This window comes from Schistocerca serialis, chromosome 4 (assembly GCF_023864345.2).
Source record: "Schistocerca serialis cubense isolate TAMUIC-IGC-003099 chromosome 4, iqSchSeri2.2, whole genome shotgun sequence".
NCBI lineage: Eukaryota > Metazoa > Arthropoda > Insecta > Orthoptera > Acrididae > Schistocerca > Schistocerca serialis.
Genome location: NC_064641.1, coordinates 639,159,627 through 639,179,008, shown reverse-complemented (window position 1 = coordinate 639,179,008; position 19,382 = coordinate 639,159,627). Strand labels below are relative to the sequence as shown.

Here is a 19,382-nt window from a genome sequence, read left to right as displayed (position 1 = left end):
ATGTTTCATTAATCTGACTGAAGCCTCATTAGTGAGAACATCCTCACAGATATTGAAAATGTTATCTGAAGTCGATTATGTAATACCACCACTAGAAAAATGGAACTAAAAACTCTCACTGCAATAGTTCTGTGTTTGACAAACAATGAAACATCCCTGAACTCTTATACACAGTACATGAAACTGATTTATTTGCGCCCATGTTATCAGCCACAGCTGTCAGACTAAAGTAAATTAAGAGCTTCAACATTTCTTGTTTACATCATTTCCAATTAAAAATTTTGGAAGAGGTACATGTCACAGGTCAATAATAATTAATAATGGTTAAAGTTGCTCCAAAAATTTATTGGTTTGCTATAATAATAATAATAATAATAATAAAGACAGGCTAAATGCACATATTGATGCGCATTTCCTCACAAATGCGATGATTGACGAAATTGCACTTTTGATGCTTTTTATATGCAGTTTAAATTGTTTTAAAGTAAGTTATGAAGTAATGAAAATATTTAAAAGTAAGTAAGATTAAATGCACATAATATTGCCAAACACATGTTCTTAATTATAATGGTAACTTTTTTGGCTTCAAATGAGTGGATAATGTCTCCATAACTGCTTTGATCTGTTGGAACTACAATCCTAATTTTAGCTTTGCAAAAAATCACTCTTCACAACGAAATTAGAACAAAAAAAGGAAGAAACTTCCACTCAGTAAGCAGCAGAGAACTTAACGAGCCCTTCTTTGTGTATTGTGTATGAGTACACTGTTTTTGTTGGTGGTGCTGCTGCTGCTGGGTAAGTACAAGTTGTTCTGTTTTTTATTATAACTTATGCAAATATATAATAAATACTTAAATTCTTTCTTCCATAGGTAACTAATGGCAGTCTTTTGTACATGGTTATCTGTGCTTCTAAGCACAGTTTTTGTTCCGTAATTCTCCCTCAATTTGCTGAAGAGTTTATGTAGAAAAATAATCTTATACAGCTCCAAAGCCAGGACTATAATAATTTGTACTTATTTTAAACAATATCCTTCATCACATAAAATGCGAAAAGCAGTCTTCTGCTTTGAAGACATATGATACTAAGCTCAGCTGTAAATTTTAAATTAAGTATTAAAATTAAATACAATTCCATTCTTCGATTTGTGACAAATGAATTTTTCCTCCCTAAAAAGCCACACTGTTTATTATGGTACTTTAACACCATACTTAAAACAGATCTGAGCTGCCATATAAAGAGAAAGACATCACTCAAGAATAGCTACTCACGTGCAGAATTCAAGGCACATCTCAAATGAATCATTTACAGCCTACAAAAATGCTTTTTAAGCAACTAAACATTCAAAATGAACATTTTAAGAGTGTAATTTTTAACAAAAAACTGGTCCACGAAAGAATCATGCATCAGACTGATTAGCCTTCTCCATCCCTATTAATAGGGTCTTTCCTTTTTTCCACAAAAATCTTTTTTTTTTTCAATTTCTATAAGAAATAAACTTACATTTCATTGAACCACAGTTATATGGCTTCATAAACTAATACATGTGTATAATTATAAATAAATCAAAAATATGAAATCCTCTCACTACATGCTTGACTACTACCATGAAAACCAATGCACAAAAATCTGAATAGAAATATTAACTGGTCAGTCTGTTTGGTTCACCATCAAGTGTATCTGTCATATATGTAATCTTCAGTATTCTAGAGAAAAATTGCTTCTCCAGTGGATGATTGACAGTCCATGGAATAACACGGACTCCTCGTTCTTTCCATTTGCGGACAGTCTCACTGCAATAATTATTAAAAACTAATTAAATTTCTGAACAAGTAAGTCCATATAAACTTTCATGAAACAGTTAACTATTTTCACACTGCCTAAGAAACAAATTTTTTTCTGATTAATTTCATGCACTACTGCTCCCAAAATTACAAGAACAATTCCCAGATGTTTAAAAAAGATAAATAAGAACAAAGCAGAAGTGCAGCCTTCATATACTGGTAACTGGCTGTTTCATTCTGCCTTACACACTACTCCACATTCCACACACAGCTAGCCAACTACCGATGCCGCACTGTTCTCCAAGAACAATTGTAAAATAAGTCTGGAGCACATCACTAACTGTGCATTTACTCATAATCTATCACAATTAATAGACTTCATCAACGGTGAAGTACATTGTCTCAATGAGCATCTGCAAGTCTTTACAACTGCTTCTTTCTGAGTAATGATATCAGGGGAAACACAACTTTATACTTTTGTTATTTCTACTGCAAACACAGTTAATATTTTAAGAATAACTGCCAATGATGGACCAAGTGGAGAAATACTTAATGCATGATGGCAACCATTTCATTTCTGAGGGTATCTAGGTTAAAATCATAACAACAGGGATGAATCCTTTTGATCTGTTCTGACGAAATAATATTTTAAAGACGCAATCAACGGAGTGGTACACTTTTCTGGAAGAAAAGAAAAAAGTGCACACCACATTTTTGCCACAAATTTTCTTATTAGCCTTAGGATTGAGATTTGCTCTGGACAATAAAAGTTTGGTCTGAATCCCACCTGATATTCACCAATTTTTTGTTCAAGTTGTTTATGTGCTCTATCGAGAAGAGACAGAATTTTGATACAACTGATACTAGTGAGATTATTCCCTTGCAGTTATTTCAATCTGTTCCGTCCGTCTTCTTGTGTAACTGATTAATTACCGCATTTCCCAGTCGTCTGGAATTTGTTGTTTGTCAAACGTCTTGCGTGATTTTTGCGATTTCTTTTATGGCATTTGAGCTTGCCGATTTGAAGATTTCTGCTACAGTTCTTTCTTCCCCCAGTGCTTTACGGTTTTAGAGTCTTTTGATCTGTCTGGCTGTTTTATTTTCGTCTGATGAAATGAATTTGGATTAGTGTCTTCAGGTACTTGCGGTGGGAATCTTTATTTGGTTATGGGCAGTTATGCAGTTCTTTGAAATAAGGTATGTATTAACACAACAACAATCAGGACACTACATACAATTACAGAGACCGTGAGACTACACAATAAACTACATAGCTGAAGTATCATTAAGAAAATTGTGGATTACTGTTTTAGAATATTTTTGATTTTCACTGACAGTAAATAGTAATAAGGTATCTAATACATAAGTAGGACTTACTTCCAAGGTCGTACCAACAACAATGTACTTGTGCTACAACTGCTGGCCAGCCACTGCATTTATATTTGTTCACATCAGGTTTATTCTGATGATGAACTAAGTATAACCTAAGTTGGAGCGTACTTATAGTAGTACACCACTAATCATTTAGATAGACTTATTTCATACAGTTAACTAAAATTGAATTGAAATTAGGAGCACACAATGATTAACACACATCCCTGTACCTTTTAGTAGGTAACATGCCTCTTACATATTACTCAGATGTTATGCACCCTACATCCTTCTGAATCTGTTTAGTGTATTCATCATATTTACCCTCCACACTGCCCTCCAGTACTAAATTGGTGATCCCTTGATGCCTCAGACTGTGTCCTACCAACCGATCCCTTCTTCCCTTCTTTCAGTCAGGTTGTGCCACAAATTCCTGTTCTCCCCAATTCTATTCAGCACCTCCTCATTAATTACATTGACTACCCATCTAATCATCAGCATTCTTCTGTAGCACCACATTTCGAAAGCTTCTATTCTCTTCTAGTTTGAACTATTAATCATTAATGTTTCACATCCATACATGGCTACACTCCACATAAATACCTTCAGAAAAGACTTCCCGACACTTAAATCTATACTCAATGTTAAATTTCTTTTCTTCAGAAAAGCTTTCCTTGACATTGCCAGTCTACATTTTATATCCTCTCCATTTCAACCATCATCAGTTATTTTGCTCCCCAGATAACAAAACTCATTTACTACTTTGAGTGTAGCATTTCCTAACCTAATTCTCACAGCATCACCTGATTTAATTCGACCTCAATTCATTATCCTCATTCTGCTTTTTTAGATATTCATCGTATATCCTCCTTTCAAGACACTGCCCATTCCGTTCTCTCCAGGCCCTTTCTCATCTCAGAGAGAATTACGATGTCATCAGCATACCTCATACTTTTTATTTCTTCTCTACGGTTTTTAATTCCTACTCCAAATTTTTCTTTTATTTCCTTCACTGCTTGCTCAATATACAGATTGAATAACATAGGAGAGGGTTGTACACTGTCTCACTCCCTTCTCAACCACAGTTTCCTTTTCATGCCCTTCGACTCTCATAACTGCCATCTGGTTTCTGTACAAATTGTAAATAGCCTTTAACCCCCTGTATTTTGTATTTGCCACCTTCAGAAGTTGAAAGAGAGTCAACACTGACAAAAGCTTTCTCTAAGTCTACAAATGCTAGAAATGCAGGTTTGTCTTTCCTTCATAGTAAGGCAAAGGGTCAGTATTGCCTCATGTGTTCCAACATTTCTACGGAATCCCAACTGATCTTCCCAGAGGTCGGCTTCTACCAGTTTTTCCATTCATCTGTAAATAATTCGTGACGGTGTTCTGTAACCATGACTTGTTAAACTTCTAGTCTGGTAATTTTCACACCTGTTGACACCTGCTTTCTTTGGGATTGCAGTTATTATATTCTTCTTGAAATCTGAGGGTATTTCACTTGCCTCATTCATCTTGCTCACCAGATGGAAGAGTTTTGTCATGGTTAGCTCTCCGATGACTATCAGCAGTTTTAATGGAATGTTTTCTACTCCTGGGGTCTTTTTTGACTTAGGTCTTTCAGGGCTCTGTCAAATTCTTCACACAATATGATATCTCCCATTTCATTTTCACCAACGTCCTCTTCCATTTCTATAATTTTGTCCTCAAGTAAATCGCCCCCTATATATTCCTTCCACCTTTCTGCTTGCCACTCTTTGCTTAGGACTGGTTTTCCATTGGCACTATGTTCATTCAGGTGGTTCTCTTTTCTACAAAGGTCTCTTTAAATTTCCTATCTTACCCCTAGTGATATAAGCCTCTACATGCTTACATCTGTCCTCTAGCCATCCTTGCTTAGCCGTTTTGCACTTGCTGTCAATATCATTTTTGAGACATTTGTTTTCCTTTTCACCTGCTTCATTTACTGTGTTTTTATATTTTCACCTTTTATCAATTAAATTCAATATCTCTTCCTTTACCCAAGGATTTCTACTAGCCCTCATCTTTTTACCCACTTTATCCTCTGCAGCCTTCACTATTTCATCTCTCAAAGCTACCCATTCTTCTACTGTATTTGTCTATCATTGCTGAATGCTGTCTCCGAAACACTCTACAACCTCTGATTGTTTCAGTTTATCCAAGTCCCATCTCCTTCAATTCCCATCTTTTTGCAGCTTCTTCAGTTTTAATCTACACTTGATAACCAATAGATTGTGGTCAGAGTCCACATTTGTCCATGGAAATGTCTTACAATTTACAACCTGGTTCCTAAATCTCTGTCTTACCATTATATAATCTACCTGAAATCTTTAAGTGTCATAGGCCCCTTCCACATATACAACCTTAATTCTTAAGCCAAGTGTTAGCTATGATTAAGTTAGGCTCTGCGTAAAATTCTACCAGGTGCCTTCCTCTTCCTTTTCTTACCCCCAGTCCATATTCAGAAACTACTTCTCCTCCTCTTCCTTTTCTTATCATCAAATTCCAGTCCCCCGTGACTATTAAATTTTAGTCTCCCTTAACTATCTGAATAATTTCTTTTGTCACACCGTACATTTCTTCAATCTCCCCCTCCCCCTCCCCCTCCCCCTCCTCCTCGCCGTCGCCGTCGTCATCGTCGTCATCGTCGTCATCGTCATCATCGTCATCATCGTCATCGTCATCATCGTCATCATCATCATCGTCATCATCATCATCGTCATCATCATCGTCTGTGGAGCTAGTTGGCATATGGACTTTTACTACTGTGGTAGGCGTGAGGTTCGTGTCAATGTTGGCTACAATAATGTGTTCACTATGCTGTTCAATCCCTAATGCAATACATATACATGTTATCATATAGCAAAGAATCAAGCCAAACTGCTAAAAGTCCCAGAAGACCAGGTTTAATTTCTTTTATTTTAATTGGCCTGAGTGTTTTTCTAAACATTTTTTCCCATTTCTCAATATTAACTCCAATCTCTGCAATGGTTCATACTTTAGCTCACGTCCAACACAGCGGCAATAGCTTTCATTTTGACATCAGTCATCATTTACGGGTGAAACATTTCATGTCTTATATTCATGGCAATATCATCTTTTCAAATGCCAATTCACTACCTCAATACGTAAGCTGCATAGCTCGCCCTAACTGGCTTCACTTATTGCAACTGTCCCTGCAACCTTTTTATAAGTGGACTTTCTGTGAGGCTAGCCCTGAAACCATTTGCCCGCTCACTCACACACTAAACAGACAGATACTAGTTTACAATACGTGTCTCACATTTTAAAGTTACAGAGCAACACATCGTTAATATTTTAAATGTAATTGTGAACTTACAGTGTAACATTGTCCTTCTGCAGGAGGACAGCAGAAAGGCCAAGAATGTAATATGTAACATTATGAAGTGCCCAGTCACTGGCAGCATCAACTAATAAAGCCAAGATATGAGAAATTAGGCCATTGAAACGTGGATGGCTCTCACCAAAAGTGCCATCATATGACTGATACGCATAAAAATTTGGTCTCCAAGCCATGGAACAAACAATATTTGGGTCTGCTCGTCGTATCTGTAAAAATGAGGTAAAGAGTCTCAAACTAGAATAATAGAGGCTACACACATATATGCATATACACTGATCAAAAGTATCCATACACCCCCAAAAAAGACATGTTTTTCACATTATGTGCATTGTCCTCCCACATACTGCCAAGTACTCCATATCAGCAACCTCAGTAGTCATCAGACATCGTGAGAGAGCAGAATGCGGCACTCCGCAGAACTCATGGACATCGAACGTGGTCAGGTGATTGAGCGTCACTTGTGTCATACATCTGTAAGCGAGGTATCCAAACTCCTTAACATCACTAGGTCAACTGTTTCTGATGTGATAGTGAAGTGGAAATGTGAAGGGACACGTGCAGCACAAAGTCATACAGACCGACCTCGTCTGTTGACTAACAGAGACTGCCGAAAGTTGAAGAAGGTTGTAATGCGAAATAGGGAGACATCTATCCAGACCATTACACAATAATTCCAGACTGTGTCAGTATCCACTGCAAGTACTATGACATTCAGCGGAAGGTGAGTAAACTTGAATTTCATGGTTAAGCGGCTGCTCATAAGCCACACATGCCGGTAAATGCCAAACGACGCTTCGCTTGGTGTAAGGAGTGCAAACATTGGACAACTGAACCATGGAAAAAACGTGTGGAGTGACGAATCACAGTATACAATGTGGCAATCCGATGGCAGGGTGTGGGTATGGCGATTGCCCAGTAAACGTCACCTGTCAGGATGTGTAGTGCCAGCAGTAAAATTCAAAGGGGGTGGTGTTATGGAGAGGTCTTTTTTTTTTCGTGGAGGGGGCTTGCACCCGTTGTTGTTTTGTGAGGCACTATCACAGCACAGGCCAACACTGATGTTTTAAGCACCTTCTTGCTTCACACTGTTTAAGAGTAATTCAGGGATGGCAATTGTACCTTTCAACACAATTGAGCACCTGTTCATAATGCATGGCCTGTGGTGGACTGGCTGCATGACAATAACATCCCTGCAATGGACTGGCCTGCATGGAGTCCTGACCTGACTCCTACAATACACCTTTGGGATGTTTTGGAACGTCTATTTCGTGCCACGCCTCACCGACCAACATTGATACCACTCCTCAGTCCAACACTTCGTGACAAATGGGCTGCAATTACCAAGAAACCTTCCAGCACCTGATTGAATGTGTGCCTGTGCGAGTAGAAGCTGTCATCAAGGCAAAGCATGGGTCAACACCATATTGAATTCCTGCATTACCGATTGAGGGCGCCATGAACTTTTAAGGTGTTTTCAGCCCGGTGTACGGATACTTTTTATCACATAGTGTAGTAGGTAATGACCACATGATGGTAAGTACATTAGTAAACACAACTATAGTTCAATTCTTTTATTTTGGCGGCTCGCGCATGCCCGCCCAGACGCGGGACATTGCTGCGTTGCCAGTTGCACACGACGCATGCGCCAATAGAAGCAGCACCATAGTATAGCATAGTTCGCAAGCTTACGTTTAGGGGGGGAGTGCGCAGTTCATGAAGTAAAGCCACCACGGCCGCATTAACCCTTTCGCTGCTACAAAGACTCGCTCCCTGCATTCCGCGCTGTGCGCGATTTTGTCACTGCACTGCTCGCCTGTGCAGACACATCGTGTTCCGACTGCTTTGACACTTATCATTCGATTCCACAAAAATTATTTGGCCCAAAAATTAGATTTTTACACATCATCTTCACTGATACCTTCCCCCCATAAATGACTTAATTTTGTTTCGATGTTCAATGCAGTTATTATGCAGCATTAAATAAAGTAAACCACTGCACGAAATTTTGAAGAGTTTGCAGAGGTAAAAGTCCATAGAGTATACTTTCCATATGGTCGATTTTAGTTGCCACAATGTTGAGAATTAAATGTGGACAAGATACCTAAATTTCATATAAAATTTACTGTATAACAATATCTCATTTAAGTACCACATAGGTGTCGGATGTAATATTGAGAAATATTCCGTCTTTCGCGACTGTAACAAAAGTTTTATTTACACTGAGCACGTTTGGCTTTATTTTAAAGCACTTCAATCAATCAAAAGGAAGTAGACGAAATACATTAAACAAAACTGTGGACTTACAAAAACATTAGGACTTGAATATACCGTCTATCAGTGAAGTGCTCTGAGCTATGTCAAATATAATTTTTGTGTGTGGCACACACAAACATCATTTATTTGCTAAAACACTGATCAGCCAACACAAACGTTGAATATTGTGTTACAGCAGCACAAAACTACGAAAGGTGACTTGGCAATGAAGGAGACAAAATACTGTCCACTGAAGACGCTTCAAAAGAGAAAAACGCATCTGGTCTAAATAAGTCGCTTATTACAGTTGCAGAAGAGGAATATATTTCAGTACCATTGGTAAAACTGCGACTGTGGAACAAAAACAAGAAAGAGAACATGAGTATCATTGTGTATGTGCCATACCTTTCATTGATTGAAGTGCTTTAAAATAAAGCCAAACGCGTCCGGTGTAAATAAAACTTTTATTACAGTCGCGAAATACGGAATATTACTCAATATTACATCCGACACCTATGTGGTACTTAAATGAGATATTGTTATACAGTAAATTTTATATGAAATTTAGGTATCTTGTCCACATTTCATTCTCAACACTGTGGCAGCTAAAATCGACCATACGGAAAGTATACGCTATGGACTTCTACCTCTGCAAACTCTTCAAAATTTCGTGCAATGGTTTACTACATTTAATGCTGCTTAATAACTGAGTTGAACATCAAAACAAAATTAAGTCATTTATGGGGGGAAGGTATCAGTCAAGAAGACGTGTAAAAATCAAATTTTTGGGCCAAGCAGTTTTTGTGAAATCGAATGATAAGCGTGTCAAAGCAGTGGGAACACCACGTGTCTGCAGCAGCGAAAGGGTTAATGAAGAGACAAAGCACTAGAAATTTCAAAAAATTGCATTCAAACGAATATAATTCGTGAAGTAAGGCACTTCGATATTGTTTTTAAATAATGAAAATATTAAGCACCACACAAGGTTTAAACTCTTAACCTTTCACATAGTAGCCAAACACCTTAGCTGTTACGCTATCGCGGCCCGTCCGCCTACAGGATGCTATGAGGACTAACACGTCACGCAAAATACTGACAAACACTGTTGGTATAACTATGAATTACTCACACTTCGTCGAAGTACAATAGAAAATAAACAATTACCGCTGTTCTTTATTGCGAAAAAGCAGTATAAAAGAAAGTCTGCTATCAAGACATTGCTTTTGTTCTATTACTTTATTTATGACTGAACGTTTCTAAAACTGAAGACACTCGTCCATGCTCTGCACTGCAGTCGAGATCTGGCAACTTCATTCTCTGTTCATTGGCTGACTGTTTTGTGACGTCAGATGCGCAGAACGAACCTAAACTCGGCCGCCAACATAAATGACGCGCACTTTAGTTCCACATTATTTGTGGGAAGGCCATATGGGTCTTCCTCCATAACTTGTTGGATACAGATTTACACAATATTTTTAGTAAGTAAAGTTACAGCAGAATGCAAATAATTTACGATCAATGGGGACAAATCACAGAACAGCAGAAGCATTGAGTCATTGAGGAGCACACACAAAAGAAAAAGAAAACTTGCTAGCTTTCAGAATATAAATCCTTTCTTGTGCAAGTACACATAATAGAACTGTTACCAATATCCGTTATTCCACAGCAGAACGTCCGCCCCCCAGTAGCTGAGTTGTCAGCGTGACAATGTCAATCCTAAAGGCCCGGGTTCGATTCCTGGCTGGGTCAGAGATTTTCTCAGCTCAGGGACTGGGTGTTGTGTTGTCCTAATCATCATCATCATCATCATCATTTCATCCCCATCGACGTGCAAGTCACTGAAGTGGGATCAAATCGAAAGACTTGCACCCGGCGAACAGTCTACCGACGGGAGGCCCTAGTCACGTGACATTTATTCACAGCAGAACAGTTTAGTTTGGGAAGACAAGATATTTTTTAAGTTTACGAGCTGAGCATTGTCTCTGCAGTGGGGCCAGTGCAGCTACAGCCACAGCATGCATCTTAAGCAATTACACATGGTGAGCAGGCCAACAGGAAACATCAAGCCCAGTACTGCAGGGTATAAACGCAAGCAATTCAGTTGTAAGCGTGTTACACAGAGTTTGCCATGCCTCTGTAACATTACGCATGAAGCAAGATCTGCATCTTCATTCACCATGAGTTTGTCGTGAGTGCTAACATACCAGAAGGAAACTTCCTGGCAGATTAAGATTGTGTGCCGGAGCGAGACTAACTCGGGACCTGTGCCTATGGGCAGCAAGTGCTCTACCAACTGAGCTACCCAAGCACGACTCACGCCCCATCCACATAGCTTTACTTCTGCCAGTACCTCGTCTCCTACCTTCCAAACTTAACAGAAGCTCTCCTGCGAACCTTGCAGAACTAGCACTCCTGAAAGAAAGGATATTGTGGAGACGAGGTACCGGCAGAAGTAAAGCTGTGAGGACAGGGCGTGAGTCGTGCTTTGGTAGCTCAGTTGGTAGAGCACTTGCCCGCGATAGGCAAAGGTCCCGAGTTTGAGTCTCGCTCGAGCACACAGTTTTAATCTGCCAGGAAGTTTCATATCAGCACACACTCCGCTGCAGAGTGATGATCTCATTCTGATACCAAAAGGAAGGAATTGTTATGCAAATGTAGTAGTGGGATAGAATGCTGGCAGTTAGGAATAGAGGAGGAATGTTATGAATAACATCTAATAGCAAAAAACCGTAACAAATATGTCAGCTAACAGACAGGTAGTCACTTGATCAGAAGGATCAATGGTGTTTTCCCTGTCACATGCCAATACTCTGCTTACTGTTAGATAACAGTTGTGCAAGATTGTTCCATTTCTCCTGTACACTAATGGACAAGGATGACAGCATCTTCATGAGCTGCGAGCAGCCGTCTTTAAAGATCAGAATGAGAACTGCTGCTAACAAGCCACTGAGTAGACTGTCAGCACAATACTGAGCCGGAGCATGAGCTGCTGTAACATCGCTGCCTCCAATTTACCAGCAACTTGCTGAATGGCAGGATCACCGAACAGCATGACATCATGACATGACATCAAGATAACGCAGTCACTTGATAGGCAGTAGTGCCAGTCAACATAACTGACAAACTAACAACATGGCAACATGCAGTGCCCAATGGGGCAATAGGATGTACACACGAAGGACCACAGCAGCAGACAGACCTGTGTTTTTCACGCATTGCTTAAAACTGTGGACTTCAGCAAAGAACTTTCCCAGTAAAATATTAACTTACATTTAATTTGCTACAAAAAGGTCCAATTCATTTTTTCTCAAGGACTAACAGTTCCACGTTGCAAGGGATGGAAAACAATAAATGATTAGAAGTATTGTTTTAATGGAATAAAACTAATGTTTATGATCAAATGAAGTGGGTTAAAAGCTAATATTATATGTGCATACTACATTTAACTGCAGTAGAGCAATATTAAGGGATAAAATGTTCTGAATGTGAAACAGCATCATAGGCGGGGTGGGGGTACATGTGGAGAAGCAGCATGATGTAATTTAGGTCAACATACGGTGCTCAGGCACTTAACTCCTTCGTGGGCCTGCAAATTTAAAATCGAGGAGGTGATTCCCGACAATGTCACAAGAAGCAACCACAGGCTGTCTCAAAACATGCAGAGTCTCCACAGTGTACATAAGTTATGTGCACTAATTCATTGTTCACTGTACGAGTGCCTCCCACCAATCAAAAATTTTGAAAGTGATACCTTTATTCAAGAGGAGTAATTGATAAAGTTGAAAGTTAATGTCCCATGTTGCCCCTATCAGCATCCTGTGCAGTATCTCAGAATGATACAACAAATCAAGTACTTGAACTGTGATCAGCTATTGAACAGTAATCAACACAGCTTTCAATCTGGTAGTACAGGAACACCAATAACGGTTTACACAGACGTATTTAGAGATGTAGACTACAACACTGTTGTAGGAGTTAATTCAGATCTTTCTAAAGCTTTTGATACTGCGACACAAACTGATAGACCATGTAATAAAACTCTTCCAGGAGTTCTATTCTGGATGTTGTGCTCTGAGAAACACTTCAAAGTATGCTCCTCAGAAGGTGCTACAATGGCTTACTTTTGTTACTTTCAGTCCCTCTTAGCTTAGGCAGTAGTTTCTTGAGGTAGAACTAACAGTCATTTCATTTTTACATTACAGAGAAGGGCTATTCAAACGTTCTCACATAGCTCAAGGGCTTACTGCAAGCCTCTAACTACAAAGTTATGTACACTTACAGCACTCTCCCCTCAACCGTGTATCCCTTCAAGTAAGGTGACCAAAAAACTACTATTTCTCAAAGACATGTGAGGTACTTTGGTGGTGGTCTATGTAAGGCATTGCCACCACACAAAGAGGCTGGAGTAGGACAGTGCTTCTACAGTGTGAATGAATATGTTAGCCTACAGAAATACTATGCTCCATTTATTGTTGCGTATTCTTTTAATATTCTCACAGATGTGCCATCACCTATGCTGTGTGTCTCTGCACAAGTATGCTCCTGCTGTTGGTTTCCTGTTTTCTTGTTTGAGGTCAAGTGCAATACATCACCTCAGAGAAACTATCTTTTGCAACATTAGTTGTGATGAATACAGTATTGGCAGGTGATCATGTTTTATACTTTTCAGCAGTGTTGTATAAGACATTCATGTGTTTACATGTTCCAGAAGTGTATTACATCAAAGTTTCACGTTTTAGTTAAAACATTTATTTGACTACTTATGCATCTTGTACTCTCCTTGTAGACCATGTATAAGTGGCTTCCTTTTCAATGATATACCAAGTGAGGTGGCTATGCCAGTTTTAATGCAATCTACTCTCACTCTAAAGGAGTGAAATTCGTACCCCATCCTGCCACCATGACTTACGTTTGCGTGGTTTTTTCAAGTTGCTAAGGTGAATGTTTTATATAAATAATTAATAAATAAATACCATTTACATATAAAACAAATGAGGGATTGCTCTGTTACTGCACAGATATCACTAATACACTAAATTACCAACTTCCTCCTTATACAGTGCCAGCTTACAATGAATGTACTTATGTCTTGATGTCTCTGGTCTTGGCAGCCAGAGGTAGGTGTGTGTGTGTGTGTGTGTGTGTGTGTGTGTGTGTGTGTGTGTGTGTTCTGATGAAGGCCTTTTTGGCCAAAAGCTTTGTTTGACAGTGCCTACCTGTGCCTCAGTATCTCCGCTATACAATGAGTAGCAACTACCCATTTCCCCATTTCATAATTTTGTCTTTATTCCATCCCTTATTTTTCACCATTTGATTTTGTACTTGTACATATTTATACAACAATGAAAATGGAATGATCACCAATTTCTATAATAATGAAAAACTGTATTTACTGCATCAACATAGTAAAAAACTGAGCACATGACATTATAATGATCTGACTTAGCTTCTCTTCAACAGACAGAGAATGCTGACAACCACTAACAAATATGGTTTCCTCTTTAACTGCTTCAACAGCTAACCAGTTTGATTTTCGTTACATCAACAGTAAATAAATCATTACAAGCAGCACCAACAACTGCAGTATTGTAACAGAATTTGTAACACGCTACTATCTGGTAAAGTTCCATCAATTGTGCCTTTCCAAAACCCACATCCTCTCTCAAAGTTCCTTTGTTTGGATGTGGCACTGCATTACTGTTACGTCTCTGGAACTGCTACTTAGTGTCTCAAGTATCATTTTCCAATTCAATAAACATTATACCATAGATTGTAGAGGAATATTGCAAAGTCACATCTTTAAAACCAATCCCAACACAAAATGTGTAAAATACTAGCTAAAGTTTTAGCTTACAGAAGAAAATGCATTGTTCTGTTTTCTTACAGTCATCATTTATGAAACATTAATGGTTAAGTATATTGGATTAGCTTATTTTATCAAGCTGGAATTAAATACTGAGAAACAATATCAACATAATTTTACTTACCATGTAGATTAAGTATGGATTAAATGATGATACAACTGCAGTCTTGTACAGTCTACTGTTCTTATCAAATGCATCCAGCACAACTGGAACAAGCTGAAACATCAAATGTTTCCAAGTCAAATCACCATTACAACTAACTGCATCATTTCTTGATCAGATAACTAGGATAGAGAATCTAAAAATAGGAATCAGATGCAATTCCCTCTGTCTGCTGGGAGAATGACAGTCTCAGAATATTCTCCGGGTTGTTCTCCAAAGAAGAGAAGGAACCACTTAAACAGTTTTGGAAAGATTTTGAAACAGCCATCCTACCAGCAAACGAAGGGAACAGTATGGTCATATTAACACAGCAGTATCAAGCAAAAAAAACGTACGACCTATTGAAGTATGACGCCTACAGGAGAACTGGAGATGATCCCGCAAACTAAATGAAGAAGACTACCTACCTACTCCAACACATATTCCCAGATCGTAAGACGGTGACGAGACTTCGTCCACGAGCAGCTGCACCACCTAGACTTAAAGGGCGACATAATGTCTACTAGGTACGAATGGCACCCCACTTGACTGTTAGCAACACTGGTGCACCAACATATGAATTAGCAAAACACCGAACAGCAATGCTCAGCCCCCTTATGGGCAATCACACAAAGACGACCTCGTGGTTAGCTTCGATGTGGTGTCTTTCTTACAGTGGTTTCTCAAGGACACTTCCTAAGCACCATAGGACGAAAGTTTTGGTCAGCCCTAGTGGCACTGAATTCGTACTTAGTCCGCCTACTTTCTATTCAGCAGAAATTACTATGGACAGACAGTAGCAACAGACTGCCTACTGTCACCAGTGGTGACCACTATGTTTATGGAGGCATCTGAAGTAGCAGCCCTGGAGTTGGTAGTCAACATGACCTCACGCTTTTCTCAATATATAGATGATATGTTCACAATGTGACTACACAAGGGGTACAGCCTACAAGACTTCCTGCAATACCAGAGTTCAACAAACTATTACATCTAATTCACATTGGAGTTCTGGATGAGCTCGCCAATCTAAGACCAGACCACACACCAGAACACTGTGCCTACCATAAACTGACGAACAGATTCATATTTGTATGTCTTCAGCTGTCCTGCCCCTTCACAACACAAAGATGTCCAAAGCACCCTAGCACACTGAGCATATGAAACCTCTGACCATGACCATCTAGCAGCCGAATCACAGCTCCTACAGGCTGTGTGCAAAAACAACTAAGACCATAAGCGCACGTCACAATTTTATATCATCATGAAGTAAAAGAACAAGGACTTGCATGTAAAGAAAGGTCCACAAAATATGCTGTAAAGACACCACAGGTCTTGTACCAAAGATTAAATGTCCTCTGCCATATTGCTACGAAAGATAAAAAGTAAAACATGGTCGACAGCCAGTGCGTCATTCGCTGAAACAACAGTTACCTCAGACAGCAGACATACATGAGAATATAAGTGGTTAAAAAAAAGAACCTTCGGTCAGCAAATGGCAAACCATTAAAGGTTGACAATGAGCACAATGTGGTGGGGGATCATCACTTAACCAATGGCAACGGCTAAAATGAAGATGTCCAATATGCAACCTAGCTAAAATGACCTTGCGGCAAGAGGGCCGAGATGAAGTCAGCCAAGCCACTGGATGATATTTAATTTGTCGGAGACTGTTCCTGCAAAGATAATACCAGTGGTGATGCCACAGTGACATCACCTGCTGACAGACAGCAACACATATCATCCGAAGGGACGGAAGAATTACCGGACAAAGTTAGGACTGCAGCCTTGGCAGTAGCGTCAGCAGCCTCATTTCCCCATCAGAACGTTGTGACCAGGAACCCACATGAACATCACACTGGCTCCCTCAAGAGCGAGACAATAGAAGCTTTCTTGGACCTGTTGCACTAAGGGATGGACTGTGTACAGCCCACAGGGGCTCTCAGGATCAGAGTACATGACACAATGAAAAAGCCTGTGTCACCTGATGTACTGGGTGGCCTGATATGAGGGCGAAGAGCTCTGCTGTAAACATTGAGCAGTTTTCTGACAGCCAATACTGAAAATGGTCAGTGCCAAACACAAAGGCAAACAAATCACAGTCAGTCTTACAGCCATTAGTGCACACAAAGGTACTATCCCTATGTTCCGTGCGAAGATTGAGAAACTTACGATAGATCGAATCCAGAGTAGTTTCCTTAGGAAGCAGATGAATTACAAGATGTACATAAACCACCGCAGGAAGATGAGGTGATGAAGGATTCACAACCATCGAGAATGTGGCAGGTAGTGTGAAGTTAAACTACCAGAGCAATAGTCAAAAACAAACTCCAGGAGTTAACAGAAGAAGGTCGTGCCCCATACTGGTGGTCACAGGAGTCGTCAAAGAATGAGGCATAGGATGCGTGGCCGGGTATGGCAGACGAACAGCACACACATCTGCTGAAGAGAACTGGTATGACAGAGGTAGTTCGGTAGCTTCTGCATAGAGACTCTCAACCGCGCTAGTGTAAAAGACATCAGTGGCTGAACAGATTCCAAGACTGTAAGATGGACGGACATGTAGATGCATGAACGAAACTGCCATAGTCTAGTTTTGAACGGACAATGGATCGGTACAAACAGTGGAGGGCAATAGAATTCGCTCTCCAGGAAGTACTGCTTAGAACACAACGCATCAGGTTTGGAATGTACGGACGGACTGTGATGACTTCATACCCAGCTTTAACCTTTGGTGAAAGCACTTCATCATCAGATGGACTGCTGTAACACTCTGATCAGAGAGGTAAGTTTAGATTTCTCCGTCAATCAGACCATCGAGCAGCCTAGAATAAGTAACACCACACAAACAATTCGGCGGTCGATGGGACTCGACACTATAAGGATATGGTTCAAATGGCTCTGAGCACTATGGGACTTTTAACTTCTGAGGTCATCAGTCCCCTAGAACTTAGAACTACTGAAACCTAACTAACCTAAGGACATCACACACATCCATGCCCGAGGCAGGATTCGAACCTGCGAGCGTAGCGGTCGCGCGGTTCCAGACTGTAGCGCCTAGAATCGCTCGGCTACTCCGGCCGGCACTAACAGTATAGCCACGTATGAGCGAAGCTGCAAGCAGCTTCTGGGCTTGAAAGATCACACTTGGTCTCAAAAAGCAAAGTTCCATTACTTAAACGAGAGCAGGATTTCACAGGGTTTGCAACTGCAACAACACCTTTCTGAATAATAAATGGATTAACCATAGCAAAGGACTGACCTTCAGTACATGATGCCACAAGAAACCAAGGTGCAGTTTGGAGAGTCTTGGAATCTTTAGCCTCACTCTGTTTATGTTTAGTAGACACAGACTGAGATGGTGATTGGCCCATTGCAAAAAAATCCTCCAGGACTGTGGGCATCTCCGATGGTGTGCTCTTTCCAACTGCACCCTCACCCGTGCCCCCCCTCCACCCCAGAAGGGGCTTCACACCTGATCTCCTGACAGAGGGACCAATTGGCAATTTGGGAATGTAACAGCTCAGGCCATCACCACTCCCTTGGCCTGGCCTGTACCAGGGGTATGTGTGAACCTTACCTATCGACCTGAGGCTGGGAAGTATGCATTACCCCGTCACCTGCTACACATCAGATGTGTGGGGCAGCCTTCATGAGTACACAGGGAGGAAGCAGCAACAAAGGGGAACCTCAAATGCCAATGTGGAGGAAGGATAGGAGATGTAGAACAGAAAAAGAAAGAAAAAGCAGTGGAGGCACTGTTCTGATTTCCGGCTACTACAACTTCAGAACACATTCCAAAAAATATCCCAGACATGTTCTCCTGGGAGGGGAAAACAAATAGCAGGAAGATAGACATGCAGCATGGAACGGGTAAAGGCTGGGGCCTCTTGGTAGCCAAGCACAAAGTCATCAAAGAGTGGTGAGCCCCTTGACAGGGTGAGGTGGAGTGGGTGAATCACAGTCTGATGAAGATAAAGAGAAACCTGTTGCAATGGATGGCGATTATCCAATTTGTTGTGAGCACATTCGGGGGGGGGGGGGGGGGGGGGGGTGTTACTCTGGAAACCTAACATGGCAAGTGAGTATCCCACCCACCAGCCAAGGCAAAAACCTTGTTGCAATCAGTAAACAATGACCTACAACACCATAAACGGTGTCTATCACATCTTTTTCCAGTGTGAGAAAAGGTGTGTAGACCATACTACCTGTAAAGTACAAGCCTAAACACCACACAGACAACGGACCACTAACAAATGATGCTCTACCACAGAACACTGCGTCTCCCAAGGACATGACATGAGGTATGATGACACGAAGTTGTTTTAACGGTCTAACACCTATTGGGATTTAATTCTGAAAGATCCTTTAGACATCTGACTATTTGACAAAAGACCACAGCTTTCAATAAAGCACGGCATGAAAACCAGCTTTGAGCACAGTCAAAGCACAGTGTCAATCTACATTAAATCTGCTCCTGTCATGGCAATTTAGGAGGAAGGGAACGCACTGTCGCTATACTGGCAGAGACCCGCACCTGAAGACATTAGATCAAGTCCCAATTTCACTCTTCCACCACCGCAC

At 40.3% G+C, this 19,382-nt stretch overlaps 1 protein-coding gene across 1 annotated transcript in view; it reads right to left on the bottom strand.

Moving 5' to 3' along the window:
* Positions 1–324: 324 nt before the first annotated feature.
* Positions 325–19,382, bottom strand: part of LOC126475489 (glycerophosphodiester phosphodiesterase 1) — a 22,033-nt gene continuing 2,975 nt past the window's right edge. The window contains exons 4-6 of the mRNA XM_050103396.1: positions 14,781–14,873; positions 6,517–6,746; positions 325–1,793 (exon numbers count right to left, since the gene is read on the bottom strand). Of these exons, the coding sequence (XP_049959353.1) occupies positions 1,643–1,793; positions 6,517–6,746; positions 14,781–14,873 (474 nt within the window). The 3' untranslated portion in view covers positions 325–1,642. The remainder of the gene's footprint in view (positions 1,794–6,516; positions 6,747–14,780; positions 14,874–19,382) is intronic.